Source organism: Pteronotus mesoamericanus, unplaced genomic scaffold (assembly GCF_021234165.1).
Source record: "Pteronotus mesoamericanus isolate MK-2021 breed Mesoamerican mustached bat unplaced genomic scaffold, CSHL_Meso_final contig_59, whole genome shotgun sequence".
Classification (NCBI taxonomy): domain Eukaryota; kingdom Metazoa; phylum Chordata; class Mammalia; order Chiroptera; family Mormoopidae; genus Pteronotus; species Pteronotus mesoamericanus.
Window position 1 is genome coordinate 5,618,931 of NW_026555206.1, and position 21,337 is coordinate 5,640,267.

The window sequence follows — 21,337 nt, forward strand, 5'->3', positions numbered from 1 at the left end:
GACATTAGAGAAAGTCAAGGGCATGTGGGCATCCATCCCCAGGATGTCAGGACAGAAAGCAGGTTGCTCTTGGCTAATCTCCCTGCAAGCATCTTAGCAAACAGGACCCAAGCCCTTCCCTGAAGTGCACACCATCCCCAGCGCACGCATACACTAGAGTGCTACAAATAGAAAGGGACTGAAATCATGAGAGGGTCTGGCCCCAGTGCTTAAAGCATCCTCGCTAACATTGGGGGAACACAATCAGCCTGTATTACTGGAGGAAGATTGGGCACCATAAACCAAGCCACCAGTGAACTGGATATTGTATGACTCACTCTGCTGCTCCACACTGGTGATAAAATGAGATTGCATGGCCTTTCATTGCACTACTAATTTCACCCTGCTCAGAACTCACTTGGCGCACAAACTTTCAGAGACAACAGCCTTCAAGGCAAGAACTTCATTATGTTCATGTACTCTATCCTAACTGCTTTTGGGAGGAACAGGCAACCACATTGTTCCCAAAACAAGAATGCTGGTGCTGTCAACATCAAACACAAATGCTGTAAGGAAAGTACAGAAGGAAATCAGGTGTCTTCAGTGTCAGGAACAGGGTAGGGATGGGGCGCCAGCTGGGTGCTGGGGCCTCCAGAAACCTGATTCCTTTTTCAACCACCGTATACTTCGAAAGGGCAAAACATGAATCCCTTTTACAGGTGGAGTAACTGAGACTCAGAAAAAACAAAATAATTTGTCCCAAATAAACCCAGACAGTGAGTGGCAGGGCCAGGTCAGGCTGAGGTCCACCTGCTTCCAGAAAAGCCTGTGCCCTCCCCTCTGCCCTACTGGGACTCATGGGGGGAAGGCAGGGAAATTGCTCCCAGTGACCCTGTCCTCTGAGCACGTCTCAGGGCAATGCTGCTGGTAACAGAACACCCTGGAATGGCAATGACTATTTTTCTCCAGCTTTACAAACAGAGGTGGTTCATGGGGCTGCTGAAACACTGGGTGGGGAATACGGTGCTGCGGGGCGAGGGCAGCCTGTGCCCTCGCTGGATGGGGTTGTCAGGATACTGGGGACTCTTGCAAACCAGATGAATCCGCCTGTGCTCTCACCATCCAGTGGCACGCCCACTGCCTCTCCTTACCCACCCCTCACCCCAACAAAGCAGAGCTTGACCCTCTCAAGCATCCCATAACTTTGTTCCTCTGGTCATATTCATGAAATGGTAACACACTCTCACATACAGCCTGCACCCTGGCTACAATTATACCTGCACATGCACTGTGCCAAATCACAAAATAAAACAAACCCAGGCCTTCTGTGGAGAAAAGGACAACTTTACAGTCTGCTAGGAGGAGTGTGGGCTTGCATGTATTTCTGGAATGGCAATTTGGTGGGGAGAATCAAATGCTTTTTAAATGTGTATATGTAGCAATTCCACCCCTAGGGATTTATTCTAAGGAATTGTTCAGTTTCTGAAGAGATGTTGGTACAAAGATTTTCAGGGCAACATTGTTTAAACTAGCAAGAATTAGAAACAATCTGAATGCTCAACAACTGAGAATTATCCAGGTAAAGGACAGTATTAGATGATGGACTACTATGTTACTGTTACTGCTGTGTTTTAAAAGACCATTCATTGCTAAGGGAAACAACTGTTCTTGGTAAACAAGAGCCAGCCTGTGTTCTGGACTCCAACTGTGTGAATTCGAATTCCAAACCCACTGCTTGCCAGTTGTGTGAGTGCAGGCAAGCTGCTGACCATCTTCAGGCCTTGGCTCCACTGGAGGTAAAATGGTGCATCCCTCACAGAATTCTGATGAGGATTATATTCTTCAATAAATGTGACATACTTAGGGCCTGTGGGCATATGGTAAGTGCTAAATAAATGATAACCAGTATTAACTGTTTAGTGTAAAAAAAAAAAAACCCTCTTACCACAGAATATTTACACTGTGATATCCTTTTAAAATTACTATGTAAAAATTTTTGTTTATGAAGAATCAAAACCAAGCACCAAAAAGTCATTTCTGGGTGATGCCATCACGGGTGACTCCTGTTGATTTCCTTCACTCTCCTTTGTTGCCCATGTTTTCTGAAGCTCAGCAGGCATTCCTTCTGTGATTGTAGCTGTCTAAGGGGGTAATATTAGTGATTCAGCCTCGTTCCTTGAGCGCAATGTGGTGAAAAGAGCAGGATTCTGGATGGAGACAAACCCACTCCACATCTCAGCTCTTTGGTGAGCCTAAAGTTTTGGGGGCTTGTAATCACTTTCTAGAGGATTATTCTGAGTATGAAATTGCAAAATGCAAGGCACTGTGCCTGGCACAAAGTGAGGGCTCAACACAAGCTCTGTCTCCTTCTCCTTTCTATGCTCCTTTCTTGATTCAGATCAATCTGACAGCTGGTATTCCTCCACCTTGACCAAGTCGGCAACCACTCTGTGAGAGTGTGTGAAGTATGTGTGTGAGTGTGCGCAGGAGAATCTGTGCACGTGAATGTACGTATTTGTGTAGGTGTGTGTAAATGTGTGCATGTGTGTGCTTGAGAACGTGTGTGTGCACATGTGTAGGTATAAGCCCATAGCCCCCAGGGATGCAGCAGAAAAGTGAACACAGGTACAAAGTACATGGAGGACAACAGAGTTCAGGAAAAGCAGACCTTTAGCTGGAGATAAGGAGTCTATCTTTCCCTGGTCTCTCAAAACAGTAGAAAGACTGTTGAAAATGATGTAAAATGTAGGACAGGCCCTCAGCAGGACGCTCAAACATGTTCATAGCCCTCTCTTAGGAGTCTGTAGGGAAAGCTGCCACCCTTTCCCTGAATCAGTCCCTGTTCCCACAAAAACAGGCATACCACCAGGCTCATGGGAGGGCCAGATGGTGACTGAACTCTCCCACATTAGTATAATGGCTGCTTTTTTTCACTGTCCACAGGATACAGTCAATTTGGCTCCTAGCCTCATATCAGAGTGAATGGAATAGAGCTGGACAATGAGATAACGGAACCAAATGGGAGGCAAGGCCATCTGTTAGGAGGGATGCTGTGTGTATTTTTGTGTGTGTGTCCATAAGCAACCAGTCATGGTGGTTCCAGGGAGGCTGCCCATTACCTGGGCAAGAAGACCTCTAGATGATAAAGATGTGCTAAGGCTACAGCAGCAGACTGTAGCTCCGGATGGCCAGGCACTAGTTTTGCAAGACAATTTCTGCAAATAATTTCCTGTCCAATCCTGGTATTCCCATGTTCTAGAGTAATACAGCCAACAGTGAGGAGCACAGCAAGGGCTAGAGAGGGTGACAAGTAATTTCTCAGGCTACTAATGCCTTTATTCTTATAGTATCTTCTCTCTGACTTCTTAACTTTCTTCATAAATTCTTCAACTCCATTTCAAAGATGGCACTGCATGGTATGTTGGTGAAAGCACGGGTCTGGAGATGGGCAGACTGGGCCTTCCCCTATTGTCCTTGGCCAGCCACCTGAACTCTCTGGGCCTAGGAGACCTTGTCTGGAACACAGGAAGAGCAAGTCTCACTGACTCATCACAGAAAGAGACAGCATGGCAAATGTCTGATGCATTGAAGGAACTCAAACAATAAGACACTATCCTACATTCCACATTCAATGTAGGATAGTGTAAGAGAGGGGGTTGGGCAGGGCAGGGGAGAGTAATGGGGGAAAAGAGGAACAACTGTATTTAAACAACTATAAAATTTTTTTAAAAGGCACTATCCTCATGATCATGATAATCATTACCAGCATCATCCTTACAGCTTAAGGGTTGGATCCTCATTAAAATGCAATTGCCTTGGGGGAAATAATACTTGAACTTGTCCTCACTCATGAGCCTGGTAAATTAGAAAGACTATTAGACTGGGTCATAGTCCTGGCCAGTTACTGGCTCACTACCAATTTATATAAATGGAAAACAGTCCAGATAGTCCTTAGGTTCTTCTCCAGCTTTAACATACTCTATACCACTGGTTATCAAAGTGTTTTTCCTGGACCAACAGGAGAACTTTTCTCAGGCTCCATACCAGATCCACTGCATAAGACTCTGGGAGTGTCACCCAACGATCTGTTTTAAGAATCTCTCCAGGTGATCCTAACGCATGCTGAAGTTGAGATCCAACGATATAGACCACAGCATCAATTAATTTCTGGTCTTCTTTTGAGAGCATGTTTAGTATTATGTCTTGAGGGTCTTAGGTTAGAGCACTAAATACAGGAGGAGAAATCATAGAGTTGCGAGATTAAGGCTGTTGAGAACAAATATTAAAGGAAAGTCACAATTATGTCTTCTTCCTGCAAAGCACTCTACTTGATGCTTTCCCATGCATTCTCTTTTTAGAAAGTTCAGGACAAACTTCCACAGTACAAATCATATCCATTTTTCAAGGGAATCAAGGCTCTGAAAGAACTATGCTCAAGATCACAGAATCAGCTACTGGCAGAGCTTGAAATGTCTCCCCAGCTCTCCTGGACTACAAACGGTCTTCCTGTCTTACACATCAGAAGTTCAACAGCAGTGTCCTCAAAAAGCCACACAGAGTTCCCAAGCAGTTGCCTCTATTACACTGATGCTTTCTTCTCCTCTGGCCAAGCTTTTGCTAATGACGTCTGCCTCCAGCATCTGACCCCATAGAGGCTTTGTGGCTGCATTCCCTTTAAGGGCCTCTGGCACTCTGGGAAGAAACAGTCTTACTTAGTAAGCTGAGTATTGTCTTAGTGATAGATGGTTTCTCATATGTCCAAGGGAGGAGGAGTGGGTTTGGTATAAAGTAAAAGGGAAAGTCCTCACTTGGAAGAATCAATGTCTCCTCCCTTGAAGTCTGAAATTGAACACCATCAACAGGGCAAAGGGACACATTGATTTTCAGTGATTTGTCAAAATTTAAAAATGTTCAAAGACCATGATAAACAACATTCTAATCTGAGGTATTCCATGGAAAAGATTAAAAATGATCTAAAAGAAAGAGTAAATTGGCTTGCCCTGATACCAAATAGATTACAAACAGAGAAGAATACAGAATGAAAAATGTCATCCTAGGGAAGGAGAACAACCTAAGAATACATGAACAGAGGACAGGCATCCATGTGGTCAAACATCCCATAAACAAGCAAATGGATAAGGTTATGTGGATGTTCCCTGTGTGTGTGCACACACACAGTAGATTTTAAGTCTCTAGGCCATTCTTGTCCATTTACTGTCCAAGCATGATATCTGGCATACAGTTGGTGTTTGATAAATACGTATAAAATGATTAGTGAAGGATAGAAGGGATGAATACTAAAATCTGGAAATCCTGGGCCTGGAATCAAAGTGAGCTGGTGCCCCTCTGGGTCTGCTCCCCACCCTTGTCCTTTATGCTTGCTCCTCCCGAGATGACTTTCAGGAACAGGACCAATAGGCACCCTCAGCCACTGGGTATTTCTATGATTCTAGAACCGATCAAGTACTAATACAACAACAATCATAACAATAAGCACTATTCATTCAAGCATATGTCCTCAAACTTGAGAGGACATGAGAATCATCTGGGGGGCATGTTCAAATACAGATGACTAACTCCCCCCAACCCCTGCTCCCACACCCAGCTTCTCATTCATTAGGTCTCAAGTGCAGCCCAAAAATTTTATTTCTAACACATTCCCAGATAATGCTGATGTTGCTGGTTTAAGGACCACACTTTGAGAACACCTGTATTAAAATATACTCTTTAAGGCATTGTACAATCCCTTTACATCATCCCTATAATCTATATAATGACTCTGAAAAGACCCAGCATTGTTATTCTTATTTTTCATATGACTTTGTTCAGTAGTTAATTTGCCCAAGATCTCATCTCTGGCACAAGATGAATGCCAGAACCAAACCCAGTTTTTGTTAACTCAAATCCCACACTATTCACTACATTAAGTTGTCTTAACTGAGCATTTTACTTCATTGAGACAAAATTCAAATGAGACCCATGAAACTATACCCTCAGGCCAGGGTGGCTTTCCTCCCAGTGTTTTTTTTGTTTGTTTGTTTTTGCCATAAAGAGTTGTTGGAAACTTGCAATTCAAACTATAATGCTAGAAGGAGAGGGCAGCAGTAAAATTGCATGTGATCACAATTAATATTAAAGATTACCCCTTAATGTGTTGAGAGACCATCCCTGTGGCTTCATGTTGAAGAGCCTCATTCCATGACCCCACTTGTGGCTAAGTATTCCTTTATGTTCTTTGCTAAAATGTCAGCCTTGAGAGTGAGAACTCACACAATAGCCTTAAAGCACTTTGAGGAGCTACAAAAGAGGTCACGTTCTGTTCAGAATAGAAGAGGACTCCTATTGCTCACAGAGCAAGCTCTGAACTCTACTTGTCAGGATGTACAGCTTTTTAAAGTCAAAGAATCAGAAAGATTTGCCACCAGAGAGACCTTGCAGGGGCAGTGCCTTAATAGAAACCTGCCACATAGCCCACAGATGACAAATACTTACTACACAGTGTAGAGATTATCCCTCAGCACCTTCCGTATAACAAACTGAGGTCTGAGATCCGGTTCATGCGAAACAGGTTGAAGATCTTCTCCTTGTGGAGAGTCTTAAAATAGTAGATATACCCAATTTCACTTCTGTCCTTGCCATTTTCTCACCATTTCTGTTCACTTTATCTGATCCTTGGAAGGCATTCTTTTTTCTGTTCTCTCTACTCTTCCTGATTTGAGTTACCCCACCTCTCACCTCTCGTTCTTCTCTCTCTCCTTCTTCATCTCTCCTCTCTCTCTCTCTCTCTCACACACACACACACATACACACACACACACATACACATACAAATTTTAAAACATGGGGTTCAAAGACAATCTTAACACCTGTATGTTGGAGAGTAAAGAGACTCTTAGAGGTACCTATCCCAGTGGAGACCATTATTCCTACTCAAATAGGTTTCCTATTACTGATGATGACAATGGTGATGATGATGGTAGTAATATTAGTAATAATAATAAATATATGTATGGTAGTGTCTGATAATCTTTGGGCAAATTTTTCAACCTTTTTGAGTTTTGCATTCCTTATTATCAAAATATAAATATCATAAAATACCCTGAAGAGAGAAGATAAAATACATATAATAATTTTTTAATAACTGTTATTTCCCTTCTTTCTCTCTTTTTGATCCTGGACAAACAACAAAATATAACAACAAGAATAAAATATACTAACAAAATAGAAATAAAGGTAAGCTAAAAAATTTCCAAGAACCTGGCCGAAGTGATAAATCAAAATTGTTTTCACAAGCAACTGCTCCTTGATTTAATTTAATCAAATAACAATTCTGTTCAAAATGTAAAAACTTAAGTCACAAAACCAAAAGACAGTAATACCCAGTGGAACAAATAAAGTAAAATGAGCCCACATTTATAGTCAGCACTAAAGTAAACCATATCAGACTTGATCTGCTTTACAGGGCAGAGGAGATAGGACAAATAAAGTCATATTTAAGAGGAGTGAACAGCCTCCCACCCCTTGAATGAGGAGTTTGAAAATAATCAAAGTTAACCTGATGGCACGGATATTGGTTTGAGTCCAAAGATTACCCTACCAAATTATAAAAATTGCAAAATAAGTAATTGAAGAATCCATAATGAGATTTGCTTGGCAATGCTCAAAACTCAGAGTAAAGCGATTTAATAAGGGAGGCACAGAGGGTGCTTTCCTTGATCTTTGGACTGTATTATCCCAAACCAATCAGCATCAAACAGAGTTAAGCAGCAGAGCATTATAAGGCCATCTTAGTCAATTGTATGGGATCCTGCTCCAGGAGAATGACTAGGCGCCCCTGCCTTCCCTCACACCTTCTTGCTCTCCTTGCAACTGAGTGCCAGCATCACCCATTCACATTGAAGAAAGATTGTACATGGCTGCATTTCTGCACACTCTCCTCTTACTCACTGAACATTTATTTTGTTTGATTTTTCTTTTTAAGGATGGAAGGTTTTGGATGTTCTAGTGGGTTGTCCCTGTACCTACCTTCCCTCTAGGCCCCAGACACAGACAAATGAGTAAGGCACAGGCCCGGCCCCAGGGAGGCTTCGAGTCTAGTGAGGAATGTGACAGAGCAGGGCCCTGAGCATGGAGTTACATCTGATCAAGTTGTACTCTAGGATGCACAGTGTCTTAAGAAAACCCCTGGCCCTGTCCAGAGGATGAAGTTCAGGTAGGACACAGGAAGTATGAATGTTTTGGCTAAGACTAGAAGCATAATCAGAAACCAGCATAGCCGACAAAGCAAGGAAATGGTATGCCATGCTGCATGCATCATGGTGTACAAAGGTGCAGAGAGAAAAAGGAACTGCTCATCTTTCCCTCCTGTCACTAGAACACACAGTGAGTGAGTGGCAGGGGGGAGGCTCCTCTCTGATCATGCATCTCTTCCATTTTTGCCAAGTGTCACAAGGTAATGCCACAGGCACTGGCATAAAAGAAGTACTGAGTTCAAACCTTGGGTTCAGTACTGACTAAAGCTTAATTTCCAGCAAGTCTCTTGCCCTCCTCAAACTTCATTTTCATCGTTAATAAACAACTTGTGCTGAAGCACAACTGAGCTAATGCATGGGAGAAAATACCACACTTGAACCATCCCAGGCCTCTCCACTGGTAGTCATTGTGATTAAATCATTGTCCAGACATTGACACAAGGCCCCAAAAGAAGGAAGCCTCCTGGGTAAAGTAAAAACAAAAAACAAAAAAAACAACACACATCTTTCATTTCTGAGAAAACATACTGTCCAAGGTCAGTCTTTGTTTTCACTTTGACTTTCCCCCAATTCTAACTCTATTTTAGGAGGAAAGGATCAAGCACACTCTTACATATTAACTCAGTTCAATGTTAGTATATGAGTTGATGAATTAAGTAACTGGATAAAAGACATTAATACTTCAAGTAGTAAACCATTTTAGAAATACAAATTTGAGGAAGGGGTTTGTATGTGCATCAATTATGAGTTTTAAATAAAAATATCTAACCATAATCTTACTCAATTTTCCTCAAACGCACCAAAATTCACAGGTCACTTGTTGAATGGCAAATGTTGAATGTGGGCCAGGAAAAAATGCTCGAAAATGTTGAATGTGGGCCAAGAAAAAAATGAGTTGAAATAAAAGTGATTTCTTCCGAACTCCAGTCCCCAGAAAAATAAAGCAAAATATAGAAAAAAAATGCATCCATATAAAGTTGAAAAAAGGAGAAATCACAATAAAAGATGTGAGAAAAGTAAAAACAAAAAATACCAGTTTATAAAAAAAATTCTACAAAAATCAACAGGATTCAATTTAAAAAAAGAGAAGAAGGAGAAACAGAAGCCTGAGTATTCTTTTGATCCCAAAGATAAGAATAAAATTAATTCACAGCCCTGCTTACGGTAATACTCAGGAATATTTTGTCAAGAACACTAAATGTTTATATACCTTTTGACGCCATAATTCTACTTTTAAGAATTTGACCTGAAGCCCTTAACTGGTGTGGCTTGGTTGGACATTGCCCCACAGAGTGAAAGGTTGCCAGTTCTATTCCCAGGTCAGAGCACACACCTGGGATGCATGTTTGGTCCCTGGTCAGGAGACAGATGAGAGGCAACGATCAATGTTTCTCTCTCACATCGACATTTCTCTCCCTCTAGTTCTCCCTCCCTTTCCGTTTCTCTAAAACTAAATAAAATTTTTAAAAAAGAGTTTGACCCAAGGAAATATATGTAGCAAAGCCATTGTCATGATGATGTTTATTATAATGTTTATATTTGTGAAAAAGTGAAAATGACCAAATGACAATTGAGAAGGAAATGCTAAAATAAATTATTTTATATCTACTTCATAAAATATTAATTAGCCACTAAAATGATTTTTATAGTTTTACAATAGTGTTAGAAAAAGGCAGGACAAGTTATATTTTTATAACATCATATATATATGTGTGTATATATATATATATATGATTTTTGAAGACAGTCAGAAAAGACTATACAAAAACAAGAATTTCTAGTAGTGATTTAGGTGGTGAAAATAAAATGTTTGATTGGGTTTTTTCTACTAATTTTTAAGAATATTCTAGACTTTTCATATTGGTGGTACATTACATTTAAATTATAAATGTTTAGCCTAAAATTTCCTCTCAAAAATCTCTTATTATTTTAAACGCTGATATAGACCAGGGGCTATTTAACCTTAGTGGACTTGGAGTTGGCGTGGACCAGAGCTAAGGCATATAAAAAAGGCTCAGGCATAGTAGGTAGCCAAAACACATGGAACTAAGCCCGAGACTCAAGAAGGGGTTCTGTAAACAGTGACCATCAAGCAGAGAAAACACCACTCTCTGCAATCTCCTACAAGAAAACTACACATTTAATAGAATTAAAAATGGGTTTTGCTCGCATACTGTGCAACTGTCTTTTTTTCTCTCTCTGGTTTCCATTATTTTTCTGTATATTTTATTCCCTATTTGCCAGCTTTCTCCCACATTTTCACATGTGTATCTTCAAAACTGAAAAGGAATTTGGCATTTGGATTGCAAAATGTTTGTGCATGATAGAACTACCTTAGAAAGCATTCCTCAACCTCACTAAGCAAAATAAATGCCAGCTCTCTGGATCAGAAGCCTTTTTTCACTTTAAGTCACAATTACTTGATGTCCTTCAGAACTCAACAGTCAGACCTTGAAGAAAATGATTAAGTCAGATGCTTTACATATAGAGCTGAATGATAATGAAAATGGAACACATAAAACTCCATGGGAGTCAACTAAAACAGTGCATGGAGGGAAATTTATAGCTTTAAATACTTATATTAAGGAAGAAAAGAAGAATAAAAGCAATGCTCTAAAGTTTCAACCTTAAGAAGCCAGAAGAAGTAAGAACAAATTAAAACCAAAGTATATAGAAGTAAAAAAAAAATCAACAAGAACACTGAAATCCATAAAATATAACAACAGATAAAATCAATAATGTAAACTTGGTGTTTTGAAAGGAAAAACTGTGTTTGTGGATCAGAAGACTCAGTATTGAAAAGATGCCAATTTTCCCCAAATGACCTATAGCTTCAATATAAAAACTATCAGTTCCATCCATGCTGTTGCGAAGTTTAGAACTGGAGAGCATTATGCTAAGCGAAATAAGCCAGGGGGCGAAAGACAAATACCATATGATCTCACCTATAAGCGGAACCTAACCAACAATACAAAGATGCAAGGAAAATAAGACCAGCAACACTGAAAGGAAAAGAAATTAAGAGAGACAAGAGGATAGGAGGGAGGGGGGGCAGGGAAAAGGAAGGGAAGGGGAAAGTCAAGGAACATATAGCAAGGACTCATGGACAAAACCAAAGGGGAAGAGGTGAGGGAGGGAAGGAGGGAGGGGGCAAGGGAAAGTGGTGGGGGGGGGGAGGCAGAGACAAATGTATTTGAAAAAATAAATTTAAATAAAATTTAAAAAATAAATAAATAAATAAAAATAAAATTGCCCAGATCTTGTAAAAAAAAAAAAAAGTTGGAGAAACCATAATACCTGATTTAAGGGATACATTTAGGGAATAATTATAAAGCTACAGTGATCAAGACATTTTTGTACTGACATACGAATAGATATATAAATCAGTGGAACATAATAGAGAATCCAGAAATAGAACAGCATATATATAGCCAGTTGATTTTTAATTAGGGCATCTAGTCCACTTGTTAAGTAAATACATCTTTTTCATAAGTGGTGCAATGTTAATTGGACATACGTATGGAAAAGAAAAAGTGAACTTGAACTACTTCTTTATTCCATACACAAACCAAATTTTAGAAGCAACAAATACATAAGGTAAAAACTTCTAGAAGAAAACTTGCAACTTTCTTAGACATGTGACAAAAAAAGCATTAACCATAAATAAAAAAGAAAAGTTAATATATGGGGTTTTATCAAAATTAAAATTTTCTACTCATAAGATAGCATTAAGAAAATGAATGGGAAAATTACAGACTGGGAGTTATATTTGCATTACTTATATTTCATCAAAGACCTATATCCATAAAGCATATTTTTAAAAACTCATCTAAATTAGCAGTGAAAACAGGAAGGTCCCAGTAAAAATTAACAAAAGACGCAAGCACACAATTCATGAAAGAAGCTATTTGGAAAGCCAGAGAGCATGTGAAAGACAGCTGGACATCATTAGTCACCAAAAGAATGCAAATTAAAGCATGAGATAACATTCACATCAGAGACTCTTGAATTGTCTAATCAAAAAGACTGACAACACTAAAAGTTCTCTAGGATGTCCGGCAGCTGAAACTTACAAGCATATAAGTAGGTTATTACCAGTGGGAGTGTAAGATAGAGTACCCACGTTGGAGGTGGTAAAGCAGTTCCTTATAGACACAAGAATTCTACTCTGTCATATTATACTTAGCAAACAGAAATTGAAACATATCTCCACAAACTGCCTTATTCATAATAGCCATAAATTAGCAACAACTGAAATGTTGTAAATTAGCAACAACTGAAATGTATGCCAACTGGAGAATAAAAACACAAACTGAGATTTGTTCATACAATGGGATATTCTACTATTCAAAGTGAAAAAAAGAACTAAGTACTGACAGCCACAACTTCATAGATAAATCTCATAGAGATTTTGTTGAGTGAAAGAAACTAAGCACAAATATGCATATTTTATATTATCTTATTTATATGAATTACAAGAACAGGTAAACTTAACCTGCTGCACTAGAAATTTGTAAGTAGTTGCTGCTGGGAGTAGGGAGAGGTATCTAGAAAGTGACTTGAGAAAACTTTTCAAGGTGATGGAAATGTTCTATATCTTGTTTTGGTTGGTGATTACATTATATACAATTGTCTAAACCCATGAAATAAACAATATATGTGCATTTTATTGTATGTAAAATATACATCTTAAGAAAACAAAATATTTGACTTTACATTTTCATTATCTTCTTTTTGTAACACAGAGTAGGTACTAAAGCAGTTTGCTGACATCCACTGAATGTCAGCCTTGTGCTACAATCCACCCTGGACTCTGTCCACTTTATGCGTTGGTAAACTCACAAGTCTGGGCTTTCCTTAGTCTTGCAGATAGCTCAAAGAGCTTAATTCACTTTCCTCAGTCTTGCAGATAGCTCAAAGAGCTTAATTCACTTGACCAAAACCACAGATTAAATTAGGTTGAAATCGGAACTTTACCAAACTCCTAAGTAGAAGCTATTCAAACTGCATTTCTTGAGTGGGTGAATTAGTGAATAAATGAATGAATAAAGAGAAGAGGCTATCCAACTTACAAAATGGATATGAGTGCCTTTTATGCAAGTTACAGAAGACATTGAGATAAATTATTATTCCACATGAGAAGGAAGGAGGCATATAGGATTCCTGATCTGCATTGACTTAGAAGCAGAGAAAGGACAAAATGTATGTCTTGGAGCATGACTGCAAGGCCCATAGCTCCTCGCTGCTTTCCACTGCACAGGGCTGTCTAGTTTGTATCAGTCCCTTTTCAGATTTATCAGACCTGTAGCTAGGACTCCTTTCGTCAACTTGGCCAAACCTTCCTGATAATCCCCAAAATACAAAAGGGTACCATCCATGAAAGCCTCTCCCCTCCACCTCAGGGGAAGCCCCAGCATGGTGCGGAGCCAGGATGCTTCCTCATATCACTTGCTCCAAACAGAGGGCACTTTGGGGCACCGAAGCTCCTGGTCCTCCTGCAGAAGGCAGGGTCCTTATGGGACCATTCTCCTTTCCACAGGCCGTGGTCCCGGACACTCAGCAGGGAGCATGTGCAGCAACAGCAGCCCTTGCTACAGAGTAGAGAGAAAGGGGAAGGAACAAATGCAGGTGCTAATGGGCAATACACACACACACACACACACACACACTGCTGCCAGGGCAAGCACTGGATCAGTGTGGAAATAACTAAGATTTGTGAGCCCATTTTCCCCCTGCATTTGCATTCACACTTTATGACCTCAGAGATATTTACTGAGTGGAAAAAACCACCTTCTGTCACAACTGCTGGACTCCAAAGCTACTTCCCTCTGAAAAAATAGTATCTCCAGCTTCAGGGTCTGAAACAAACTATTTGTCTATTTATTTAAAGAACTCAATGAGCTGTGAAGACTGACATTTAAACTATTAATGCTGTATTCCATTTGACAATGTTATTAAATATCAGATCTGATTTATGGAAAGGCTTAATAAATTGGCAGTCTAGGTCAGCTCTGGCACTGCACAGAAATTCTGTTATGCTGGATGCTACTTGATAGAGTTGATAAGCTAAAGAAAAATAAAATCCCACCGACAATATTAAAGTCTGATTTCGTGTAACAAAGTTATTATCATATAAATTTGAACCACTTGCCAGTTCAATTCTGCATCTCAAATTTCCTCTAATTGATATTTTTAATAGTTTGGAAATCAAAAGATAAAATCAGAGACTTAAATAACCTTTGCTATGATACATAGAAGGAGAGCTAAGGCTTTTAAAAATCAGAGCCAGGCATATATCTTGCTATTTTGATGTAAGGGAGGAAGGGAAATAAAAGCATAAGTAAAGATTATGCATGGGGGTGGAGACACACTCAGGCATTGAAATGGGGATGTGCCCCTTGGGAAGGGGCAGGTTGGAGTGAGACTCTGATGACTGTGCCATGGTTTACTCTTATTTATGTGACCTTGAGCAGCCACATAATCTCTGAGACTCAGGTACCACTTCTACATGCTGGAGATAATACTAAGCAAGTAGTTTTGTTGTGGATGAAAGGAAGAATGTATGTAGATCATCTGGCACTATGCAGTGACATAGAGCCTGCTCAATAGATTTCAGGGAGAGACTACGCCAGGCAGGAATAAAGCTGGGTGCTGGTATAGTGAGAGAGAAGCCTCTGGGCGACCAGAATTAGGCCTGAATAGGACAAGAAAGGACAGTCTGTAGGCAGAGGCTGTATGCTACTCAATGGTGTAGAGCTAGATGACACACCGCTAAACATGCCTACATGCTATTAGGTGGCATTGAGCTATGTGATGTGCTGCTGCATGCGCATGCCCATACATGTGCAATAGCCCATGTGCTATTAGAGGATACAGACCCAGGGCCAGTATTCTTGGACTACTCACTGCTCAAAATTTTCTGTAAAGGATCAGAAAATAAATATTTTAGGCTTCAGGGACCTTATGACCTCTGTCACAACTGCTCAGGCCAGCAGAAATAGCAGGAACTCAGCCATGAGCATTACAGGAATGGATAAGTGTGGCTGTGTTCCAATAGAACTATTTACAACACGTGGTGGGCCAGACTTAGCCCCTGAATGGTAGTTTACCAGCCCTTGGTTTAATCTTTCCTCAGGTCCAACAGGTGCAGGTGGCTGAGGGAATGAAAGCAGCCTCTCCCTTCTCTCTGAGAACCAGAAGGGTCTTCCCCAAGAAATGGATCTCAGAGATAAGCCTGAAAGGGACCCCTAAACTATTTCCCTTGTCCTTTCCAAAACGAAAGCCATGGAGAGAAACCAGCTAATTGATGGCACTAACTACCTCCTCAATTTATGTGATTCTGCTCAGTCAGACAGCAAATAGATGACTGTCAGGGACAATTCAGTATTCCTTGAGATTCACTGGTGCCAGGGAGGTGTGTTGAAAAACCTATATGTTGTAAGCACTTAATAAATATAAGAAACTTCCCTCTCCCTCCAAATTCCTTCCTGCTCTCTTCAGCAGAGGCCAGAAAGTGCTGCCCGTCCTTGTCTGAGTAGACGCTGACAGAAGGGAGTGGGTGACAGTGGTGGGGCAATCATGATACACATAACCCCCTTCCTCCAGCCCTGATTCAGTGGAAGAGTGATCACCTCTTGCTAAGCAGTTTCTCACCTAAACTGGTGTCAAGTCATTAAAAGCGCAGCACTCCTAAGAAAAAAGTAATAACATCTCTCTGAGGTTATCCTCCATACCAAGCTTCTTAACTTAGGCAGCAATTAAACATCACCCTACTTTCTTTTTTTTTTAATTTATTTACTTTTTAAATACATTTGTCTCTGCCTCCCCCCACCTCTTTCCCTTGCCCCCTCCCACCTTCCCTCCCTCAGCTCTTCCCCTTTGGTTTTGTCCATGAGTCCTTGCTATATGTTCCTTGACTTTCCCCTTCCCTTCCCTTTCCCTGCCCCCCTCTTCCCTCTTGTCTCTGTTGATTTCTTTTCCTTTCAGTATTGCTGGTCATATTTTCCTTGCATCTTTGCATTGCTGGTTAGGTTCCGCTTATAGGTGAGATCATATGGTATTTGTCTTTCGCCCCCTGGCTTATTTCGCTTAGCATGATGCTCTCCAGTTCCATCCATGCTGTCGCAAAGTTTAGTACTTCTTTTTTCTTTCTGCTGCATAGTATTCCATTGTGTATATGTACCATAATTTTTTGATCCAATCATCTACTGATGGGCATTTAGGTTGCTTCCAACACTTGGCTATTGTAAATTGTGCTGCTATGAACATTGGGGTGCATAGGTTCTTTTGTATTGGCGTTTTGGTGTTCTCAGGGTATAGTCCCAGCAGGGGAATTGCTGGATCAAAAGGCAGTTCCATTTTCAGCTTTCTGAGGAAATTCCACACTGCTTTCCATAGTGGCTGCACCAGTCTGCATTCCCACAGTGTACTAGGGTTCCCTTTTCTCCACAGCCTCGCCAGCACTTGTTGTTTGTGGATCTGTTTATGATGGCCATTCTGACCAGTGTAACATCACCCTACTTTCAAGTGCTCTCCAGAAATGGAGCAGAGTCACCAAGGAAGAACTGAGAGTTAAAAGTGGGGTCGTCTTCCCCTCACTGAAGAAGTTTCCTGTGACATCCCTCAGCTACCCCTCCTCACCTTTGCAGGTGGCCTGCTCTGCACAGAAGCAGGTTCTGTTTGGGATTTAGAGAAGTCACTCATCCCTGAATATCAGGGTCAGGCTCGTATTTTCTGACTTGCTGGATTTTTCCTTAGAGTGTCTAGATTCAGAACATGATCCTTACTTGGGAAGCAGCCATCACCAGCCTGGTCTGCTGATGCCAAAGATTCACAAGGTTTTTGAAGTCATAACCTGGGGGTGAAGGGCAGCTCTCGAGGAGCAAGGGATAGGGAGAGTTTCAGAAAAGCATTTAGGGGCAGGAGCCTCCAAACAGTCATACAAAGGAGGATCCGAGAGTGAATCTGAGCTCTGCTTCCAGTAAAAGGTGCAGTGCTCTCCATTTTCAGACAGCACTATAAACTCACTTTTATGACACTAGTTATAAAACCCTAACATTTATCTGGTGTGGGCGGTACATTTTTTTCTTAAAGATCAAAAAGCAAGAGAAAGATTTATGACCCCCAAAACCAGCTTGGGATTTATAAAATTAAGTTTTCATAAAAGTAACATATCCCACGTGCTGAAAAAAAGATTAGGTTCAATACCATGAAGCTATAGACATGTATAAGGAGTCCTTTACCTATATCTTTCATTACTTATTTTTTAAAATTGTTTTATCAGTGACTAGGACCCTAAATATCACCAGAAGTGGTTTTTAATGTGTTAGCAGCAGACAAGAGGTAAATAGGATGACAAGGAGACAATTCCCTGATGAACCGTCTCCAGATTTATCACTTCCCAGAGGGGCTTTAATAATGGTGCCTGCCTTTGTGACATACACCAGGAGCAAGAGTAGGCAGCGCAGGGGAGCCAGCAAGGAAAGGAGGAGCTGGCATGTGAGACCTGGGCTTGGCCTGGCTTGGTCTGGACTTATTTATTTGAAAGAGCAGGTTGGTGCACAGAATGGGATTGCTCACAACCCTTGGTTCCAGGACCCGTCCTTTAGTCCAGGAATGGTCATCTTTTTTAATTAACTCATTTATTATAATGACAAATACATTAAAAAAAAACTTGAATCTAAAGCTAACACTGAACTTGACTTATACCCATGAATAGGCTTCTCTCCCCACCCTACGGCTCTGTCTCTCCCCTCTGCAGTAACCACTTTCATGAATCTTGTGCTTTACCAATACTATGGATGTGTATATGAGTCTCATATATTTTTAAAAGGGTATTGTGTTGTAAGTTATTTTCTATTAGTTGACCCATATGAAATTGCATCTAATGCCTTTTATTTACTCATTATTATTCTGCTAAGATTCATCCATACTACTACATGAAGCGAGAGTGGATTCATTTCATTGCAGGTTACATTTTTTTTTACCTTGTTAATGCTCACTTGGATTGTTTCCAGGGTTTTGGCTCCATAAACAATGCTACCATGGCCTTTCTTGTCTCTGGAATGCATATGAAAGTTTATTTGGGATGAACACATAGGAGTTGAATTGTTGGATCACAGGGTATGCAAATATTCCATTTTATAAGAGAATGACAACTAGTTTGTAAAGTGGTTGTACTGAGCACACTCCCACCAGCAACTGACCACCTGTTACTCCCATCCTCTCTACCACCTCTTATTCTGTGAAAGTCTAGTTGGTGTAAAATGAAATATCTTTATGGTATCAATTTGCATTTCCTGGACCACCAATGATTTTGAATATTTCTCCAGATAATTATTGGCCATATGTGTTGTCTCTTCTGTGAAAGTCCTGTGCAAGTCTTTTGTCCATTTTTCTATTAAATTGTTTGAACTTTTCTTATTGATTTGTAGAAGTTCTTCATATAATCTTGATATCGATCGCACACTGGTTTTATGCATTGTAAATATCCCCTGCCACTGTGTTACTTACTCTTCTATTTGTTTAAAGTGTTTTGTAATGAATAGAAGCTTAATAAGTCAAAAGTAGCTATCTTTTCTTTTATAACAAGTACTTTTTATAGCGTTGTTGCAATGAATCTTCATAAGCATCCTATGTGGACAGGAGTATTGGCTCTCCGTGAGAAACAAAGAAAGCAGAGAAGGGAAGCTCTAAGGCCATTTGGCCCAGCCCTTACATTAATGAAAAGCCTTAAATCAACTTTGTATTCATTATCTCCAAATGAGGTCACCTACAGCCACAAAGATTCCCTGTCAGGGATGAACGAAGACCAACAGCTCGGGGTCAGAGGATCATCCTATGTAGTGTACTAAGAATGAAGAGCTTTTAATAAATCTTGTAAGCATGGGAATAGCAACATTTATGTTGTACTTTATCATATTTGTTAGGGTATTACTTGGTTAAATGTAAACATTCAAACTCTATCATAATGTAAACTTTTAAATGTTTTAAGCATTTAAAGAGACCCCAGAATTGCCCAGGCCTCTCTCAACTCTGAGGGTTTCCAGACCAAAAGAGTGGTGTGCTCAAGTTCACACAGCTGGTGAGTTATGGAACTGGGACTCATCCTCAGGTGTGTCAGGCTCCAGAACCCAGACACTTTCTACTGTGGCTCAGGGACAAGAAGCCATCCTAAGCTAGCTGCAGTGTGAGGGTGCATGCCCATGGGGCCCTCACTACACCCAGAACACTGCAGCTAGCCCATCCCCTGGACAGAGCCACACTCCGCCAGAACGCCCACTGCTTCTGAAGTGGGACTCCGCCTCTGCCTCTCTCTGTGGGCCTCCTTGGGGCTCCCCTGGGAGGGCTGGAAGACTGCTGAGGACCCTTGCCATCACGGAGAGTAGGGTGGTGAACCCTGGTGTCCCTGAAGCTTTCCCTAGACTGTCCCCTTATACGCACTACCTTCTGCAATAAGGTTAAGTGATCCCCAAGCAGCTGGGGATATGGAACCCGGGTGTGTGTGTGTGTGTGTGTGTGTGTGTGTACCTGTGAGATGGTTCCACTGGCGTGGATACCTAAGGCAGGCTGGACAGGGGTCCATGTGTGTGTGAGATCTCATGTGTGAGTATATGTGTGGGTCTGAGTGTGTGAATGTGAGAGAGAGTGTGCATGACTGTGTGTGTGTGGAAGGTACCTCCAAAGGGGTGGGCAGGTGGAGAGGGAATAGGGGGCAGGTTGAGAAGAGCTGAGGCACCCTGGACACCACCCTGATCAGAGAGGCAGTGGTGCTGGGCACATCTTTCTCGTCTCATTCACTAATGGCCACAGGGACAGTAGTCACTGGATGTGAGGGTCACCGGACAGAGGATGCCACCACCAGGAGCATGCTTATGACACCTGCCTTCATCTCACTATCTTCCTCCTCACTGACCTCCTCAATGCATGGTGAACAAATGCCAGACTTCTCAGCTTGAAATTCCTGGCATCGGACCCTAACAGGAAGGTGACCCAGTGCCTCTGATTCTCATCTGTATAATAGTATAATAATGATTAAGTCAGTTCATATTGGAAATTAACTGAAATAAATGAGCAAATTCAGAGTGCTGAAGAATGTGATGACTTTTCTCCACCCTCTCTCTCTCCTGGCTCCTTCCAACCTTATCCTCCCCTGGTTTCTCCAAGCACAGCCTTCATCCTGGGCTTGATGCCCTTAGCACCATCTCCCAAGCACAACTCTTCTTCACAGCAGAGACCCACAGTATACCACCCTCTCCTGAACTTTGTTCCCTCACTCCCTCCACCTCCTGATTGGTTCTCTGCTTTTTCTTTTGCTGAGTGTTCTCACGTGGGGTAGGCAGGTACTTCTGGGTCACCATCCTATGAGCCCGCAAGAAAGGAGGTTCTTGTCTCAAGCTTAATCTGTCTTCTCTGTACTGATCCCTTGAAAAACAACTGTTTGGTACCTAACAGGCAGCCCCCTCTATTTCTGTTGCCAAGAATGCACACCTACCTAAAGAATACAGGTGTATCACCACTTAACATTCACATGCCTGGGAGAAATGCCTATCTAGCCTGCTGAAGATGGATGACTCTGCAGGTGACAGAGTTGTTCAAAAAAGATGCCCACCTTGGGGATGACCATGCCCACAGCACCTGTCAAGCACACACATGCCCAGGTAGCCAACTCCCACCTACCTTCCTGATGCCTTCTGAAGGACTGGACACACAGTTGTCAACCCCTCCATTCTTGCTGATGATCCTCCAGAGCTCAGCAAAAGTACTGTCCTGTTCCAGGGGGTTGGTGCCCTTGGCTCGGAAGTACTCGTACACAGCAGAGTCCCGGACAGTGCCATAAGACATCTCCACTTGTTTGGATAGGTCCTGGAATGTCCTGAAATGCAAAAAGGTAGTTAGCCATGGGTCCAGGCTGCCCACAGAAGAGATATAATAGGCTGCAAGGCCCTCCTGAGGTCTGAGCCCAGCTGTGACCTACGACCCACATTCTTCACTCCCAATCCTCAGCAGCACAGATCCCTCAGTCCAGAGAGTGACTTGCCAAGGCCTCATTCTATCAAAGTTATGTTTTCTCAGTATAGATTAACTCAGTAAAGTTATCAACACCT

At 41.4% G+C, this 21,337-nt stretch overlaps 1 protein-coding gene across 2 annotated transcripts in view; it reads right to left on the reverse strand.

Moving 5' to 3' along the window:
* GRID1 (glutamate ionotropic receptor delta type subunit 1) overlaps positions 1-21,337 on the reverse strand; it is a 714,118-nt gene that overhangs the window by 22,227 nt on the left and 670,554 nt on the right. For both annotated transcript variants that reach the window (XM_054580465.1, XM_054580464.1), the window contains one exon: positions 20,910-21,105. In XM_054580465.1, the coding sequence (XP_054436440.1) occupies positions 20,910-21,105 (196 nt within the window). The remainder of the gene's footprint in view (positions 1-20,909; positions 21,106-21,337) is intronic.